Genomic DNA, 20,393 nt, shown 5'->3' with positions numbered 1-20,393 from the left:
AAACCATGACCTCCTGGTTCATGGGGTGACACTCAACCACTGAATCATACTGTCTAGGGCTTAGGCTAAAATGCAGATTCTTTTTTTAAAAAATATATTTTTATTAATTTCAAAGAGGAAGGGAGAGGAAGAGAGAGATAGAAACATCAATGATTAGAGAGAATCACTGATTGGCTGCCTCCTGCACGTCACCTACTGGGGATCGAGCCACAACCTGGGTATGTGCCCTTAACTGGAATCGAACCCTGGACTCTTCAGTCCTCAGGCTGACGCTCTATCTACTGAGCCAAAATGGCAAGGGCAAAAAAATGCAGATTCTTAAGCAGTCACTGAATAAATACAATGATATCTCAAAAGCCTGGATCAAAAGAAGCCAGGGGTGAATTTAGGTTCATTTCCTGTGGCAATTCAATCCAGCACAGTGGCCACTGGGAGCACTGCAGATAAGGATAAGGATGCTGAGGTGGCATCCCAACTTAAGGCGGGAGAATTTAAAGGATGTGGCTGATAATGGAGGAAATAAAATGGAGTGAAGCATTGCTAAGAAAGTCACTTAAAATAGAGCTGGGTAGTCACTGAGGAAGTGGGGCCTATGCATATCTCATATGTCAGTTCTCAGAACTGCTATTGAGTTGCTAAACTCAGCTCAAGGCCAAGCCATAACTGCCTGGAAAAGCAACTGCTGCTTGGACTTAACTTCCTCTTGGTAAGTTTCTGCCAACCTCATTTGCATATTGGAACTAACCAATCCTGATTAACCTTGCCAGCAATCCTTCATTTACATGGGGGACCTAAATGGAAGCTGCACTTGTTTTTTTCTTTAAAAACCCCGCCTTTCTTTGTTCTCTTCGGAGTGCAATTTGGATTGCTACCTGAATCTGTGCCTACAGGATTGCATTCCTTTTTGCTCAAATTAATGCTTATTGTAAACTTCTTCTTTAGTTAACATATTCCAGGACAGGCATTTGTAACAAGCTCCCTGTGTGTCTTTACACACTAAAATTGTAAACCACAGATCTATATTATGCTACCTCTCTTAAATTTAATCAGTAGCAAATAGCTCCTTAGAGTGTGTACATGCCTACTCAATTTCATACCCATACTAATTATTAATTGGGCACTTACTCTCCAACAGCAACTTTTATAATTATTAACATACATTTTTTAATCTTCATTACAATTTTAATTTGTATATGAGGAAACAAAAAAAGGGAGAGGTTTGAAATGCTCAAGATCATAGAGTTAGTAAATATCAAAGCTAGGACTTAGGGCAAGTATTCTAATCATACCTCAAGGTAGTGCTTAAGACTTAAATAACCTACTTATATAGAATCAGGCATTAATTTTTGCTGGGTAATCAAGATTTGTTTCTTGGGCAAGGTTCATCAAGAAAATGGCAATCACTATTTCCAAGATATCTCAGACATGAAAATATAAAAAAGTTATACAGAGGGAATAAGCAGTTAAAACATCTGGCAACTCAGGTGGGAGTGGAAGATTAGGGGACTTAGAGCAGAGGAGTTAACCAGGAAGGGTAAGAGAAACACTTTAGATAAAGGAAATCAGCATTGGTTAGTGGTTCAAACTGAGAAAGGAAACCAAAACCAAGTGGTACATAGAAACATTTAAATCTCAAGCAATTGGAGAGACAGTCTAGCAGCCATGGGCAAACTACGGCCCGCGGGCCAGATCCGGCCCGTTTGAAATGAATAAAACTAAAAAAAAAAAAAAAAGACTGTACCCCTTTATGTAATGATGTTTACTTTGAATTTATATTAGTTCACACAAACACTCCATCCATGCTTTTGTTCCGGCCCTCCGGTCCAGTTTAAGAACCCATTGTGGCCCTCGAGTCAAAAAGTTTGCCCACCCCTGCTAGACATAGGGTTTCACAGTTGATGACCACTTAATATTATATCTAAGCTATTTCCTATAAATCCTGAAGTTTTATTATTTCTCAAGTCCAGCGTATAGTCAAGTAGGTTTGAATGTACACAAGATGACACACTCTGAGAAATGTCATAGAAAATGTTTCATAAAGACCAAACTTCAAAGTCAATAATTTTAAATAAACTTCTTTTAGATGGTAATAAATTCAATAATAAACACAAAAATCCACACCTTTTGAACTTTGGAGATATCACTTCTCCTATGGAAGGTTTTAAAAATAAAATATTGGGGGATGAGGACACATATGTAATACCTTAATCAATAAAGAAATTTAAAAAATTTAAAAAAGAAAAAAAATATTTTATTTCTTACTTTGACACCCTGGAAATAATTTATTTGACTACTTAGAAACATATATTCCTAATTTATTTAATTATCTATTCACTCAATAAGTATCGAGCATTTACTATGCACCTAGTACTGGTCATATGGCCAGTACACACACACACACACACACACACACACACACACACACACACACACATCTTTATTGCAAAATCCACTACAAATTTATGGAGGTAAAGTTTAATATAGGGTTAAGCAGATAGAAGGCACTTGGTAAATACCTGTCAAATACTTTCAAATGTGATCTAAAGAAAGGAAAAATATTAAAATAATATTTTAAAAGTTTAAACAGATGCCCTTAAATGTCATAAAATCACTTATGATTATTATATTTCATATTAATAAAAATAGCTCAATAATACTTTGAATATATGCAACCAGGTGTAGGGAAGGATGATGCAAAAAGTTTTAATTATAGATTCCTGTTCTCAATAAGTTTATAGTAGTCTTTGATGCATGCAATCATTTCTCAAAAAAAATTAAAATACAAGAGTAAATAGTAAAAACAGAAAGAAGCATAATATTGTGTGGGGTTCAAAATGAGGAGAGATCACCGCTTCTTGGTGAGAAATCAGAAATATGTAATTCTGAATACTTTCTAAGCATTTTATATGCATTAATTCATTTAACCCTCATCATCCCTATAATGTAAGGACTAATACTTTTACTGATGGGGAAGCTGAAGGCTATGTCTTTAAAGATGTGTGCAGGAGACTGGGGACTAAGGGTAATTCACTGGAGTGACATGATTAGGACTGAACCTCAGTAAAACTAATCAAATCATTAGACTAGGAAAAATGGGAGGCAGAGACACCAACAGGGACTCTACTTGGAATGGTTTTGGCAAGAAATAGTGAGTTCAAAGGCAAAGGTGATGGAGAGGACACTGTGGAAGAAAACTGTCTATGACTTTATAACTGATAGTGAACTAGGGTTGAAGGAAGGTAAGATTTAAAGATACCTGGTACTTTTAAATCAATAATTATGAACCACTAAGCAAAACCTTACCAGATACACCTTCAGGAAGCTGCTTTGTAAACTCGCACACACAAAAACCACCCTTCAGAATGCAATATGAGGAAGAATTTATAACACAAAAATCTGAAACCTTGATTCATTTAATACGAATTAATAATATGAAACATAATGTGTATAAAACAATCTTACCCCTTTGCTGTATTCACTATCTGAATCACTGCTAAGTTCCTCAGTGTTCATAATCTCCAAATCAGATTCTCCAGGTGCAATTGGCACAGTCACTGTTAGGCTGGGATTATCAATAAATGAATGAAAATCACTTTCTCCCATCAAGTATTTGTCCATGTTCCTTCCAATACCACTTATTTTATCTTTTTCCTTGTGGAAATCGTGATCTTTGTTCATTTCAGCAAGTGTACGGTTAGAGATATCGTTTTCCTTCTTGCTATTTAGATCTCCTGCTTGTCGTGTTCCTTTGGAAATCTTTGGCCTTTTGGAAAATGTCATTAGAATAAATTCACGTAAGCTCTGTTTCATGTAATTTATTCCTTTCTTAATTCTGGCCACTGCTATCTGGAGGTTGTTTACATCAGTTTCCTCGTCACTTGCTGTAAGATTGTCTGAACTAAATGAGCTCAATAATAAAGCCAGAAATAGGTTGAGAACCTATATCAGGGTAGGGGTGGGAAAAGCGGGAGACAGGAAAAAAAGAATATTAAGTATACTTTTCTGAAATAAAGGTAAAAATCCACCCCAGCAATGAAGAACCCTGCACTTCCCCACTCATAGACAAGAACATGTGAGAGGGGGAGATGAGAGGTGAGACTCCTCATTAATCTCTCCTTAGACCGGCTCCTGTGAACTCTCGGAGCTCAGCCATACTCTTGAATGACTAGACTAGCCTACGGCGCAAAGAGCACTCCATTTACCAATATCATTTTCACTCTGAAGTTCATTCCTGCAGCAGGAACCCCTTGGTCAAATTTCCTTTTGTGGGCCTAATAAGCCCCGTTAATGTTTTCCCGTAATTAATATATGTTACCAGTGAGAAACAAGTAGAACAAGAAAACTGTGACTACTGACTATTGTGCGGAAGTAACTTAGGCCAACTCACTTTTCCCAGAAGATAAATGTTACTTGTTGCAACAAATGGAACATGTCATACTTGCAGACCTCCTGTAATAAAATATTCCGTCCAAGAATTGTGCCAGCTTGCAACTTAATGAAGCTTTTAAAGCAGAGAAAAGGGTTTGCCCATTGAACCCAATTCAAATGAGATAATGATATTAGGATCTGGGTGGCTTCAATGCCAATCATTTTGGCCCTAGATGATCTAAAAGAGGTCGGGACAATTATCCCTGAAGCAAAATCCTGTTTGTGTGCAAAACCATTTCTGTTGTTCTTCCCTGAGGTAGGGTCTAGGTGAACTCAACATTGTAAAAAATAAGGATTCTCACAGAGGGCTGAAAATGTGTATATTATATTGGTTAGTAATCAACTTTGTAAATTATGCTTCTGTCATCTTTCATTAGCAAAATCTTGTAACCAAAAATAAGTATGGTTAGCTGGCAGGAAAATTAAGACAATATTTTATTGTCTTTCCTGTTATTCCTATATTGAAATAATCAATGTTCTATTACAATTAATAGTTTTAGTTCTAATTAATTCTAAATTATAAAATAACTTGTCATATCCTCATATAACAATTTTCTATGGAGAATTTTAAATGTGTGAACTTCTGAGTACATACCACGAGGTTTCCAATGACCATGACCATCATGTAAACAATAAGGCACATGGCTTGGCCAGCGACCTCCATGCAGTCCCACATGGTCTCTATCCACTCTCCACACAGCACGCGGAACACAATCAGGAAGGAGTGGAAGAAGTCATTCATGTGCCAGCGTGGGAGTGTACAGTCTTCATTGATTTTGCAGACACATTCTTTATAGTTTTTACCAAAGAGCTGCATGCCGACCACAGCAAAAATGAAGACAATGATGGCCAAGACCAAGGTGAGGTTTCCCAGGGCCCCCACTGAATTACCAATGATCTTTATCAGCATGTTCAGTGTTGGCCAAGATTTTGCCAATTTGAACACTCGGAGCTAAAAGCAAACACAAAACATAATATTAATTATTATGCCGAGTTTTAATGTTTCCAAGCTTGAATTTTATTCCAAATATTAAGTTCTAAAATATTGTCATTGCCTAGCAAAAAATTAATTATTTGTATTTTTAATTTTCATCTATTTACAGTACTTCTGTTATTTTGTTATACTTGCTCCAATATAATGACCATATGCTTTTAAGGAAGTGTGTAATTTTAGTTCAAGATTGCTATGGATGTCTCTTTACATGGTTTCAGATATAGAGTTAATAATTTATTAATCCTTAATTCTATTTTCTGATACTTTTCATAAAATTTTAATGCAGACATAGGGATAAAGTCTAAACTGTTAGAGAAAAAAGCTTTAAAAAGTCTTTACTTTTTTTTGTATTCTTGTTATTAGACAACAATTGTTTGGGGAACAATTACTTAATTTTTAATTATAAAATCCACAAAGTATTGAATATACTATAATGGCTGAAATTCTTTAAACCAGAAGCTTTTACCAGGAAATAAATACTGTCCTACAGGATAAAGATATATTTTCTATTATACTAGTATAATATAACTGAAAATATTTTTATTATATTAGTATATACAACTGAGTATATCTTCAAGATCCTAAAATTAAATATCCATGTGGCTTTGAGCTCCTAAAGTGCATTAGTTACTGAATGAATTTTATTTTATTAGATATCAGGACTTAATCTTTTCTTTTGAGCCAAACCTTCAAAGTTTTTAAATAATATTAATCCAGAAACAAAGAAACATCTTTTTAAATAGAGGATATAAGGTAAGGTTGGTCTATATTTACCAGTCTGAATGATCGAAGAACTGACAAGCCATCCACATCTGATAGAAAAAGCTCTACTAAACTTAAAGTCACAATAATGCTGTCAAAAATATTCCATCCTACTTGGAAATACTCATATGGATCCATGGCAATTAGTTTTAAAACCATTTCAGCTGCAAAAATCCCAGTAAAGACCTAAGTGAAAAAATATAATGTTTTTATGGTATTATTAGAAGGTATGGAAGCAACATAATGATGATACTTTTTTTAGCATTTACTGTGCCTTTGTCAGTGTGCTACTTTACAAATGTATGTTATTATCTCATTTACTCCTATTAATGAGGTATGAGTCCTCCAGTTCTAATGCAAGCATTGAAGGTAAAAAGTGCTAACTCTCCTGTCAGCTCTCATTATCCTTAGGTAGCACTTTAGAAAAGCATGTTAAAATTCTAGATAAATAAAACTTTCGACAACTAACAGGCACTCTTTGCAAAAAAATTTATATGGTCAACAAGTTATTCTGGAAGAAAATAAAAAGAAAACATGGATACTGAGATTTTGAACCAGTCTTTTCTGCTGGTCTGACTACTCTTAGAATAATAAAAAATATGTTGACTCACTCTTTAAAGATTTATTGATAGAAGAGGAAAAAGTGTGTAATTGACACAGTGGCAGCTAAAGCAAGACTTTCAAAGCTTTGACACAAAAGTGCATCACAAAACATCATTAATTCATGACACTGGTATCAAAGGACTCACTTAAAAAGGCAATAGTGAAAGACTTGTTCATGCATCATTCATAAACAAGGCCTAATTTGACTCAAAGAAACTGACCAAAGAAATTTCAAAGGGAAATGGTTAGGTCTATAACTACCTGAGTCAATTCCAAAATAATGCAGCATCAAGAAGAAAGTCAGGGGCACTCAGACTTGGGACTGTGCTGATAGATAAGAAACATAGTAAACGCTTTTTGTGTTCACAGTGGTGCAGTCAACTCAATAAGAAGGTATTGATTTTCATGATGTGAACCTCCAACAATTAGAAACTAGGTAATCCTGTCTTTTTCTAAAGAGTAATTAAAGGGAAAAAGAATGCTAACTCAGAGAGCAAGTGGGGTACAAACCTTCTGACTACAAAAATCTGTAAGCAGTTTGGAAGCGAAGACTGAAACACTCGTCGGCTTTAAAGATCAACGGGTTTAGAACCAAGGCTAAAGCGAAATTCCCTGATACAGATATTCACAAAGGCATCCAGAATGATTCATATTAATGAAGAATCATAAATTGGGGCCCTTTGGCTGTGAGATAGAACCTCTTCCTGCTTCATGCAGATTGTCAGGAAGTAGTTTTTGTTGTTGTTGTTTGTTTGCAATAAGGCGTTAATTAAGCTAGAGTAAAACCAACACTGCACATTTAAAAGATCATTTAGCATTGATTTTCCCAATCGGATCCTATACCTTCCTGAACCCTACAGGTCACCCTCTTGCTTGTCTCCTGTGTCCAGTTCAACCATTTTGGTTCCACAGTATTCTTGCACCTAAGGCTTGTTTCTGCTGATTGATTTAAAACATGATGATGATGATGATAGTAACCACAGGTTTAATTTGCTGAGTACTTACTGTATGCCAGGCTAATAAATTAAGTAGAAAGTTTAATCCTAACCCAAAATGTGATAAATGAAGTATTATCATCACTACATTATAAATGAAGAAATAGTATTATTTTATAAATGAGGTATTATATTCTACAAATGAGAAAATACAAGATTATAGATATTAACATATTTGTACAAGGTCATATAACCAATAAGAGGCAAAATCAACATTCAATCCAATATTTTGGGATTCTAAAGGCCCAGACACTTCACCTATTATATCAAAACAAAGCATCCATAGTTTTTCTGAAAATATGTGGGGTATGTACTTTCAAGGAAGTTGTAATGTTATTATGAAATGGGTAAGAAAGTATCAAATTTTCAAAGTATTAATTCCAAGACACATACTGACAGAAAAAACAACCCACTAACAACTCCAAAAATGATGACTCTTTATGAAAATAGTGTTATTTATAGACCTCAACACTACTGCAAAATTATTTAACAATAATCTCTCTCACCAGAAACTTGACTTTCTACAATGATTCATATTGTGAATTATGAATTTGCATAATTACCTAGCTGTGTACCCTTCTAACTTAAAGAGTAAAAAAGAAATGATTTCAAGTGACTCACCAAATTTCCCACAGTAAGCACATTTTTGAATTCTTCAGTCATTGGGTGATGCTCCATCGCCATGAACAACGTGTTTAAAACTATGCAAATGGTAATTGTAAGATCTACAAATGGATCCATTACAATAACATACATAAGCTTTTTAAATTTTATCCAGAATGGAGAGCAATTCCAGATCAGGAATGTGTATGCAAATCTGTACCACCAAGGTGGACATTTTTGTCTGGACTCTTCAAGTTCTGGGAGGAACAAAACAAGAGAACATGAAGTCAATCATTTGTATGTTTTATTCCTAAATAAATCAGCAGTACTCTTCCACACTGAAACAAGTCTTCTGGTGTAGACTTTGAAAATTTAACAGTACTGATTCCATGAAATCATAGTATTATTACATAAAATGTAACATTACATGGCATTATTACATAAAGATGTAATAATGTAATATTATTTTAGAAAAATGTAATAACCCCATCAGATGTTCATTTACTAGACCAAGCCTAAGTGAGGGGAAGGCAGTGAATTTAGTGACTGAAAACCAATACAGCATCTCTCAAGAGAAACATGTATCTAATATGTGATGATAAACAAGGCAACCAATGTTTTTTTAAGGGAAAATATATATTTTCCACTGATATACCTACTTCCCCCGTATCCTTAATCCCATGAAAACAACAGGATGATTATACTGTCTCCAGGAAAAGCTCCTGCTAGTTCACAGGTGAACACAATCCCAGAACAAGGAGACTGGAAATAATTTATGGAGTGACTCATATAATTGATATTTCATACCATTTAGTCCACTGGCTTCTCACTTTAAATTTAGGAGGTGGGTGGAAACTTTGTCAGTGAGGTTGTAACCTTTGGAAAAGGTAGGATCTGGAGCATATTTTAGGGGGAGAAAATGGGAGCCAGCTCATTATAAAAGTTGTCATCCTTTGACTCCCTTCGAATGCATATGAGGGTTTAACCACTATTATTGACATTATATTCTCTAACCTGCTTTTTCTAGAGCCTTTTCACCCTAATTTTAAGAAATGTCATGGCACATGTTAAACATTTTACAATTTTATAGAATGTGCTCAGAGGCAGAATTTATCTACATTTTGAAGTATGTATCATTTTTTTTTAGAGGGATAATAAACCAGAGAGAGTAGGTCAAGTTTCTAAGATTACATAATGGGAGAACCACACAACTCTAGGTTAACCTAGATTCTTCATGAATTACCATTAAGCTATTTATCTTTGAAAGCTTGTATCATTCAATGCCTGTCTTTAATCACAAATAATTGTATCCATTTTAAAAGCACATAAAAATGATCCCATTAGTGACCATTGGTTATTTTTCCATTGCTTATAACCACTTTAAATTCTCTGAATTCTTCCTACGAACTTCATGTACTGACCAGGATGTATTTGAATTTCATTTGAAAATCTGTATACTAAAGAGAATATTATTACCTACCTTCCACAGTGTTTGTCAGTATGCTTGCTCTACTCATAGCTCTTTGTCTGAGATGGGGATCATTCATCATCTCTTCAGAAAGGAGATAAGAACTGGAACGTCGTTTTTTGTGTATTTGGTTGGTTGTACCCTAAAATATGATTAATTAAAGTTTAAAATACAGAATTCTAATAAATTATAGGCATGAAATAAAATCTTGCTTACGTAGCTGTAATGAATGATTAAAAGTAGACACAAGATTGCTCTGCTACATCCTGGCTCTGCTACTTACTGGCTGCATCACCGGAGAATTATTTGACCTTTCTCTGTCTCAGTTTCATCATTAGTAAAATGGGGATAATCATAGTACTTGCCTTACATTCTTGCTTGAGGAATAAAGAAATTAACTTAGAAAAATAAATAAATAAGCTGCTTTTATTGTTATATTACTATTACCATCTCTATCTCTCTGGTCTCCAATGAATTCAGGTAGATTTACCATGTAAGAAGAGTCTTACATGAAAACAGCCCAAAACAAGTGTTCTTGGCAGGGCGGGGGGTTAGGGGGGTGTAAAGGGGTAGAATCTCAGTATTCTCTGATAAATCTCTTTAACTATTCTTTGTTGAGGTAACAGCATTAATGGAGGCGACTGTAATGATTGTTTCTTATTGCCAAGGAAGAGCTCATCTGAGTATATGATGTTAAATTACTCAGTGTGAGGAGGACAATTAAGACTGATGGGAACTGTAGCAAAATAGAGAATGTAAGCTCCATCTAAAAGTGGTGACCACTGTTTAGTTCAAAGGATTGCTGCCATGCAGAAATATGAGCTCAGTTTTACCAGGTATACTCATCTTTATGTGAAATACCTTATTTCTCAATCTTGGCAACTAATTCAAAGTTAAAACACTATGCCGGTTCAGAGCAGGATAACAATACAAACACACATGCTCACACACATACATATATACAAACAGCTATACAACTCTCATTTATCATCACTCAATTCCTCTATCAATCTATCTGCTTGTGTGTTATGTATATATGTGTATATACACACACACACCCCATTTACAAACATCTATGTATAGTTCTAGTATTGAAATTTGTAGAGTTGTTTAGATACATATATATGTATATCAAAATATAGACACACAGGCATCAATATGCCCATGTGTGTATGTATGCATGTATAAGTATATGCATGTTCACAGACATACACATATTTACAGGTGGCTTGTCATAGGGGTCTCTCCATCACCATGTTTTCTCTGATAGTCTCCACCTTCTGACTTTCCAGCAGCAGAGACTTCCTTTTCCCCAAGTCAGGACAAGAATTTGTTTCATCAACAATTGAAATGAACTCATTTCAATTGTTTAATCAACAATTCAAATGAAATGAAAACATTTCATTTAAAAACATGAAATGATCTCCAAAACTGATCAAATCTTTTACAGATAATATACATCAAAAAGCAAAACTCAACAAGGCTCTGCTTCCACAGAAATTGAACATGCTCATTTGATAAGGAAAACTGCCTTGACAGAGGGCCTGAAGCTGTGTCATGCAGGACAGAGGTCACATGTGACCTAAAAGCACATGCATTCATTCAAACTGAAATGTGCGTGGCCATGGCTTTGATGGAACTAGATTCTCACTTGAAATGCTACCTTGTCTGCAAATAGGAATACACGAATAAGCAGCATGAGTTCAAAGCTTGTTAGGTTAGTCAAAGACCTTGCTGATATTAAGTAAGGCAGTGCGTGGCACAGAGAGGTAACCTGGAAACTCCAGAAACTAGAGAGAGCTCACTTTCAAACCTAATCAGACCCTTTAACCACTCAGTGATTCCTAAACTCCAGAAATTGTTGCTTGGTTTTCTTTTTATGTGTGTGTTTGTATTAATGTGTGTTCTGATGTCATATTTTTATTCTTCTGGTCAAGGAGTTGTTTTTTTAATTGAAAACAGTAAATTTCATTTATGTGTGGGAAAAAAGCATAGCTGTTCTAAATCATTTCTATGTTACACACACTGTGGTGGTTTAGAGCACAAGCTCTGAAACAGAGGGCCTCTGTTTGAACTACCATTATTAACTTCATTTCTCTGTGCCTCAGTTCCCCTTTGTCAAACAGGGACAATACCATCACCTCATGGGACTGTTGTGAATACTAAGCACATGTTTGCTATTCTTATTACTATTATTAACAACTCAAATAAGATACCTTGCATTAAGGTATAATACATATTAAGTAGTAACTTGAAAAAGATAGCAGAAGGTAGCAAAACTCCAAATTTCCTTACAAAAATGAGACTTATCAACTAATACAATCAGCATTATCATTGCATTTTCTATGCTGATATATATCGTTTATAAATTGTTTTATAAAGGGATGATTTATAATCTTCAAGTGTAATAGTAATAGGTAAGCACCTTTTTCAAAAATGGGGGTTTTATAGTCAGTCAATCATTATGCTGTGTACCTGAAACTAATGTTAATAAATATCAATTTTACCTCAACTTTTAAAAATGGGGTTTTAAATATCTTTGAGTTATATGCCCATAGCACATAGTAAAAGGATTAAGTTAATGAGTGAAAGGTGTGTTTCTACAAAGTATTGCAAAATGCAGAGCCATTCACAGGACAGAGAAGGCCCCTCCAGCAGAAAAGACTGACTGATGCAAGACCAGGGCCGAGCCATGCCTGAGCTATTTAAAACATCCTTACGCTGTCATCAGAAGTTGCCTTATCTATTATCACCTCTGGCAGAAGCTGTCCATTGGGGAGCATGAGGGCTGAGGGTCCATCAACCAGGGAGACCACACCGTTGCAGTCCACCGCACTGTTCATCTTCCCGTTCACCGGCAGCACTGGGGGGGACCTACTGGCTTGACTGATGTTGCTGCTGCGCCGCTCCCGAGGTGGGTGGGGCACGAACAAGGAGCCCCTTCTGCTCTCATTGCCGTCGAAAATGCTGTGCTCATCATCGGCAAATTCATTCTCAGATGTAATATCCTTTCCCCGACCCATGATACTAAAAAGACTTGTTCTGCTGCTGCGCCTTTGAAGAAACAAGGGGCCGTGGAAGCTCAGCGGTGACTGCAGAAAAAAGAAAGGAAGACACATGTCTGCTGAAGCACCTAAAACAGAAGTGCATTTCGCATAATTACCATCGGGACCATTGACCTGAGGGCCAGTGGCTCGACCTTGTTGGAAAAGAGACATATTTCAAAACAAAGCAATTAAGCAAGAAGACAACTTCTTCCAAGCAAGGGACAGAAAGGCTGGAAGAATCCATCCTTTCAGAACCAGGAAAATTACGTGCTGCTGCACAGCTCTCTCCTATTCTGGCCTGCAGTGGCCTGGAGTGACCTGGAGTAGACAATCTCTTTTCTCCAAGCCATTCATTTTGCTCTAAAGGACAGATTACTTCAAAAAATAATTTGATATTGATACCTGCTATTTAGATTCTCATCTATCACTTCTAAAGCTCTATAAGTATTAAACTCTCCTGATTTATTGATAATCTGTATGCTTCTTTGCATTGCATTGCTTGGAACTCTACTGTACATATTGACAGCTCAGTTAAGGCATTTTAAGAAAAACCTTTTAATACTAGTAAGTTTTCAAAATCATAAAATATTAGATCTTGGAAAAGAAGTTGCCCGATACCAAAGAGGGAAAAGTCACATTTATATGACTCGTGTCCAGGATAAACATTCAGGTTTACGCGTTTGTAAACCAAACTGAATGCATATTCTTTGGAAGTATCTAATTCAATAAACGTCAGTTTTTACTTTGTAAAGGACAAAGCGGCAGGCATAGTGAGTAATAGAAAAAATGCATATAACAAGGTCTGAAGGCTGGCACTGTATCTTTTGTTCCTATGCATATCTGACAGGGTCTTGCAGACTTAACTCTTAGAAGCTAGGAAATTGAAGTGAAGACATAGAAGAGAAGAAGAGTCAGTGTGAGTGGGGCACTGAAAAACTGATTGAGGGCAGTGGGGAGGACAAAGGGAAACTTGGGGAATAGGTGGCAACTAACTAATGGGTGGAGAAGAGGTAGCACTATGCCAGAGGGAAAACATGGAAGAAAATTATCCCACTTAGAGAAACTACATGTGCTAAGTTACAAAGGCATAAAGCACAGGGCATGCAGTGAGAGTGGAAATCACGGTGGGCTCAGTGTACCTGCAGGTACAGCACAGAGAGGTAGGAGATGAGGCTGAACAACATGTGGGTGCTGTTCTCTAGGCCATAGGTACTCAACGGAGTTTCCTCTTTGTTTGATTTCAGCAGAGGGACCGCTTTGATTTAGAAAAATTATTTGGAGACATTGGACAATGGAAAATAAAAATGTCAAAGAGAATTGATGCAATGGTTTATCTTGGAGATTTGCAGGCAGAGAGACCTGAAATATGGAGGTTGCAGCGGAAAAAGAAAAAAGGGAAAGATAAATTCCACAGGAGCAGAAATACAGCCTATGGGACTAGATGTTAGTGTCTTTCCAGCTTAGGTGACTAATATTTGGGTGATATGTGACCTACAGTGGGGAAGAAAAGAGCAAATTCTAGTCTGAGGTTAGTTTATAAGCAATATAGGCATTACAGACCGAATAAAAATGTAAAAGTTAATCTATAGTGTACTTTTTTCATTTCTACAACCGTTCTCACTAATATATTGTGTTGAACATGTGTTTATTGGAGAAGATATGACAATTCCAAAACTATAAGCTCCTTACAGACTAACAGGAAAACTATGTACATCCATATTCTTCCCATAAATGACCAGCAACCACTTAAAAACATACCAATGAGGTCACTCACTCTCCTCTCCTGAGGTCCCTTCCCTCAGAATAGAGCTTTCTGCTCCTTGATCCTAACTCTGGTGACATGCATTTGATAATGTCAGTGGTACCTGATTAGGGGTCGACAATCTCTTTTCCCGGGCTCGCCTGTGGCCTTCAACACCAAGGTGGGAACTTCTTCTCCTGATATTCTCTTCTGAATCCGAGTTGGACAATTTCTCATCATCTCCCTTTTCTTCCCCACCGGAGAGCTTTTGATTTTTTTTCTTTCTTCTGTTTCTTCTTTCTTTTGCGCTTTTAGAACTCAGTTTTGATGTTTCAGAAGAACTCTCAGAGAGGCCCATAAGCCGGCTTCTCCTTCTACTTGTATATCCAGCTACTGCCTCCACTATTGCCTGTTGGATCCAGATGTCACACATACCGTGAGTCACTTCCAAAGTTGGGGAAACCTGATGATGGGGGACCTCTCTACCACGAATTTAATTATATTGTGCATTAATCATGTCCCTTGTATGAGAAGAAATGTTATTTTCTTTACACTATGGTCAGAGAGCTTACAAAGTATGTATTTATTGCTTCTCCTGCACTATAACAAAGCGCAGTTCTGCTCTGGAATTAAACTATTACATACTATTACTACATTTAGAGTAAAGCAATTTTAAATAATACATGTGAAAGTTTTACTAGGCAATTCTGGGACATAAAGCATAAACCATGTGATAAGATGATTTGCATATCTTGTTCAGATAATTAATGCAATATTATCAAAAGAATCAGGCCCTTTATAGCTTAGTGAAGAATAAGTTATCTGAAAATTAAAATTAATTAATAATTAATTATTAAATAATTAATTAATAAATAATTATTAATTATTAATTATTATTATAGAATAATATCCCAAGAAAATGAAAGAAACTCCTAGGAGTGTCCTAGGAAATTCCTGTGATAACTTTTATAGAAAAAACTCCTTGTAAAATTTTGGAAGACATATTGTGAATAAAAACCACTCATAATCCTACATCCCCAAAATAACTGGTATTACTATTTCTTCCAGTCTTTATATAAATAATTTTTAAAATGTTTATGTCTTATACTCAATTTTATACTCTGCTACTTAATACATTGTTATAACAACACCTTTTCCTGTCATAATATTCTTAAAACACATAGTTCTATGGTTCCAAAATACTCTAAGGTACAAAAGTATCATAATCCTCTTAACCATTTTCTAATTTTTGAAAATGTAAATGCTTTCTGATGGTTACTATTATTAAAATACTGCACTGAACATTTTTCTGCATCAAGTTTCTCTGCATTATAGGTTACTACTCTCTCTCCAATAGGTTAGATTCCTTGAAGAGATTTAACTAGGCAAACCATCAAATGAATGTTAAGACTTGTAGAATATCTGAAATTTTAGTTCTTAATATAAACCTTCTCAAACTTTCCCACTAAATTACTCATTTGGAGAGAGGATTAAGGAGAAATTCTTAAAAATTTGTGACTTAGCCCAACGTGGCCACAATCATACGTATAATTTTTTAATAGCTCACATTTTTATCTTAGAAATCTTTACAACATTAACAAAAATTGGTGCCCATTTTTCTTTCTACCCATAGAATATCTGTTAACATTAACATTAACATTAAAATAATTTCTCCTAAACCTGTCTGTACAATTTTTCTGGGGAAATACATCATGTTTTAGGACTTTGCATAATGCCACAGGCACTGAGGAAACACAGAGTAAAAGGTTTCGGAGAAACAGAACATTCTCTGTGCTGATCATGGGGGAAAGTGGACTGGGTCAGACGTCAATTGTAACTCAGTCTGGAACTGGTTCCTTCGACCACACTAGAATGAAGATTTCAGTTTCTGTAGAGGAATCTATTACAGAAATCACCCTGGGGAAGGTGGGGCAGACCACAAGGCCTCTGTCGTTCCCTCTGCACTTCTACTTCTAGGAAGAATTTTAAACCAAATAACAATACCTCCGCTTCTTCTTGCTCTTTTTTAAGTCGATCTAACATCTGTTGAAATTCTAACTCTTTCTGCCTGGCTTCTTCGATATTTGCCTGGTTCTGTTCTTCGTAGGCCATGGCGACCACAGCCAGGATCAAGTTTATTAGGTAAAAGGAGCCCAGGAAAATCACCACAACAAAGAAGATCATGTATGTTTTCCCAGCAGCACGCAGTGTCTAGGGGAAAATGGAAATCATTATTTTAATAACAAAAAAGTATTTTTGGTAAATGATTTCAGCTTGAATGGCATATTAAGCATGGGCAAATTGGGCAGTTCTGCATAATCTCATGTTATCAAACTATAAAGGGATAAAATTATATCTTCATGGAAAACAATCAGTATGAAAATATATACTTTTTACTATAAAGTATATAACAATCAATTAAATTTGTACTAAACTTAGATATAATTCTTGATTATTATTAAATAGAATAATCCTGAAAAAATTTCTCCAGTCTAAAAATTACTCAAAAAACTAGCTGCTTTGCTCATTTTTAAATTATAGGACTAGATAAATAGTGCCTTTTATTTTTAAAATTTTTTCTTTAACAAGAAATATTAGCAATGATGCATTTTGTTCAGAAAAGATAATCCTATCATATGAACTTATTTATTCATCTTATACTTATTTTTAATTAACATTTACTAAAAATTTAACAATAAAATAAATGGTAAAAATAATTCCAATGGTACAGATATTAAACGAAAAACAAGTCTCTCCTATCTCTGATGCCTAGTTACTCAAATCCTTTTTCTATCAGTTACTGTTGTTTTGTCTTGGGTAAATTCTTAGTATGTAGTATAATTATTAGCTCAATAGGTATATTCACTTAAATTTTCATAGAAATTCCCATGTTACTCTCCAGTGGTTCCCAGGAATGTCTTCCTCTACATATCTCAGCCAGACAGTATTTCTCTTTTGATCTACATTTTGATCTTTGTCATTCTGACAGGTAAAAAAATTTATGCCATATTTAACTTGCAGAAAAGGTGAATATCTTTTTGCATACTTAAAAGTCATTTATATTCCTTTTTTCCTGTATGTTTGCATTTCCTTTCTATATTCATTTATAATATTCGCAGAAATTAAATAAACATGAAACAGGCCAAAAGAAGAATATGTGGCAAATTGAGAAAAGTGTTGGCTATTATCTATAATACAGAATCATCATTTTTGGTCTCTTTCCTCTTGGGGGATAAGATAGAGCCCACAGGCCCAAGAGGGTCACATTGAAGTTAGGGGAGATGACCATGTGAATTAACAATTACAGAACAAGAGGTGGATGCTTTAAACTGAAGAATGTGCAAAGGGCGTGCAGGTCTAGAGCAAGGAGCAACTGAATTGGAAGAGGAGAATTTAGAGAAGTGAATTGAGTCTTTTACTCTTGTGTTAATTTTCTAGCGCTGCCATAACAAAATGCTGCAGACTGGGTAGCTTAAACAACAGAAATGTGTTTCTCACAACCTGAAGGCTGGAAGTTCAATATGAAAGTGTTGGCATGTACGTATCTCCTGGGGCCTCTTTCCTTGCCTTGCAGATGGCCACCTCCTCACTGAATTCTCACATGGCATGTTCTCTCCGTGTGTGTATCTCTGGTGTCTCTCTTGCTCATGTCTGAATCTTCTTTTCTCATGAGACCACCGGTGAGATTGGATTATGATGCACCCTAATAGACTAATTTTAACTCAGTTACCTCTTTATAGGCTCTAGCTCCAAATATAGTCATTCTAAGGTACTGGGAGTTAGGATTTCAACATATGGATTTGGAGGCATGCAATTCAGTCCATAACAATTGTATATGGGAGTTCAAAAATAAAGCATGGTGAGCATAGGCCAGCCTGGCTTTTAGGGCACTGGAAGCAGAAAGGCACATGAGGAAAGCATAGTTTGTTCAAGAGAGGTAGGAGAGAATATTACAATATATTTCTTGCTATTTACTTAGAAGATTATGAGATTCTACATTTGCAAAGGGGGGAAAAGATTTAGAGATCAAATAAGTCCAGGAAAGATAATGAAGTAATTTTTCATTCAAGAACTATCCATTTACTAGTGTTGGAAGCAGAAAATGTTTAACTTTAATAACAAGACAATAGAGTTTTCTCCACTCTAAATTGAATAAGACATCACATATTTAAAGCAGGCAAGAGCAATACATCAGATTATGCAATGAATGCAATGAAAATTTCTCTTGGCACTCACCTGTTGGTAAAGGTTTTCCCAGTAGTCCTGGGTCATTAGCCTAAACAAGGCTAAGAAGGCCCAACCGAAAGTGTCAAAGCTCGTGTAGCCGTAGTCTGGGTTTCTGCCTCCTTTCACACAGATGTACCCTTCTGGACACTGACTACATGAGAAAAGGAATAACAAGTCAGAGTGGCTTCAGGATACAAGCTAAACAATCCTACAGAAAAGTGGGAAACTCAAGGTTCCTTTATGGGGGGGGGGGGTGTCAATATTGAATAATGATTAAGAACAGATTTTTTGGAGTTAGGAGGAACTGGGTTAGAATCCTACCCCTACTATTTACTAGTTGGTAAATTTGTCAAATTACTTAAATTTTTTAAGGCCAGCGCCCTCTTTCTGTGAAAACAAGATAACACCTATTTCAAATGGTTAAGATTGTTAAGTTTAAAGAAGATAATGTATGCATATTACCTAGCCTAGTTCCTGCACATAAACAGTAGCTGCTATTATATCATCATCATCACCATTAAAACTTGGAAACATACACCAGATGTCATATAATAGTTATTGTATTTATAAAGATTGATATAGGCCTCTAACAAAACTGTGTCTCCCCTCACCCCCATCTTTATTATTCTTGGAGTGAATCACAATCAAGAATAGTCAAAGCAGCTTGGCTGGTATAGCTGGGTGGGTAAGCATTCACCCATGAACCAGGAGGTTACTGTTCAATTCCAGGTCAGGGCACATGCCCAGGTTGCAGGCTTGAAACCCAATAGGGGGCATACAGGAGGCAGCCAATCAATGATTCTCTCTCTACTTTGATGTTTCTATCCTTCTCTCCCTCTCCCTTCCTCTCTCTGAAAACAATAATATATATTATATATATAATATATACTGTATATATTATATAGATAATATAACATATTATCTATATTATAAAGGGCCTATGGCCCTAACGCTGTAATGACCAAAGACCAGCGCAAGTGGGCAGGGCTGCAAGTGCAGCCAGGCCGCACCGGTGGACAGGGCCACACAATTTTGTGCACTGGGCTTCTAATATATATATATATTATTGTAGAGTATATATATGTATATATGTATATATGTATATGTATATATATGTATATGTATATATGTATATATGTATATATACACACACACACATATATATACATACATATATATATACATATATATGTATGTATGTATATATATGCAAAGAATAGTCAAAGCATAGCAACTGTGTAATATTTGTAGCCTTAAGACTCTTTTCCTTCCTCAAATTGGTGGATTGGTATGCACGATGCCAAATAAACAGTGTTCGGAGGTGTCTTTGGGAGCTGCCACCTTATCATCTTTACTTTTATGTTCCCAGTGCATGCACGGCCTGGTGAAGGGATATCTATCTGAGCGGAAGGAGGGCAAGTACAAAACGCTGCAGCAGAGATAAAACTGGTGTGCAGGAGAAACAGCAAGGCAGATGTTTGCATTAATATGAGATTCTTAAAATGTCTCTACCCAAGTCCATGAG

The 20,393-nt window shown here is 35.8% G+C and overlaps 1 protein-coding gene across 1 annotated transcript in view; it reads right to left on the bottom strand.

The window, feature by feature from the left end:
• The window catches only part of SCN9A (sodium voltage-gated channel alpha subunit 9), a 132,301-nt gene that overhangs the window by 43,728 nt on the left and 68,180 nt on the right, over positions 1-20,393 (bottom strand). Inside the window, exons 9-17 of the mRNA XM_036320434.1 lie at positions 18,878-19,019; positions 16,646-16,852; positions 14,766-15,050; positions 12,574-12,945; positions 9,866-9,995; positions 8,404-8,642; positions 6,197-6,370; positions 5,024-5,380; positions 3,463-3,939 (exon numbers count right to left, since the gene is read on the bottom strand). Of these exons, the coding sequence (XP_036176327.1) occupies positions 3,463-3,939; positions 5,024-5,380; positions 6,197-6,370; positions 8,404-8,642; positions 9,866-9,995; positions 12,574-12,945; positions 14,766-15,050; positions 16,646-16,852; positions 18,878-19,019 (2,383 nt within the window). The remainder of the gene's footprint in view (positions 1-3,462; positions 3,940-5,023; positions 5,381-6,196; positions 6,371-8,403; positions 8,643-9,865; positions 9,996-12,573; positions 12,946-14,765; positions 15,051-16,645; positions 16,853-18,877; positions 19,020-20,393) is intronic.

This window comes from Myotis myotis, unplaced genomic scaffold, assembly GCF_014108235.1.
Source record: "Myotis myotis isolate mMyoMyo1 unplaced genomic scaffold, mMyoMyo1.p scaffold_m19_p_8, whole genome shotgun sequence".
Taxonomy (NCBI): Eukaryota; Metazoa; Chordata; class Mammalia; order Chiroptera; family Vespertilionidae; genus Myotis; species Myotis myotis.
The sequence above is the reverse complement of the archived record's forward strand: the minus strand, read 5'-3'. Positions and strand labels throughout refer to the sequence as shown.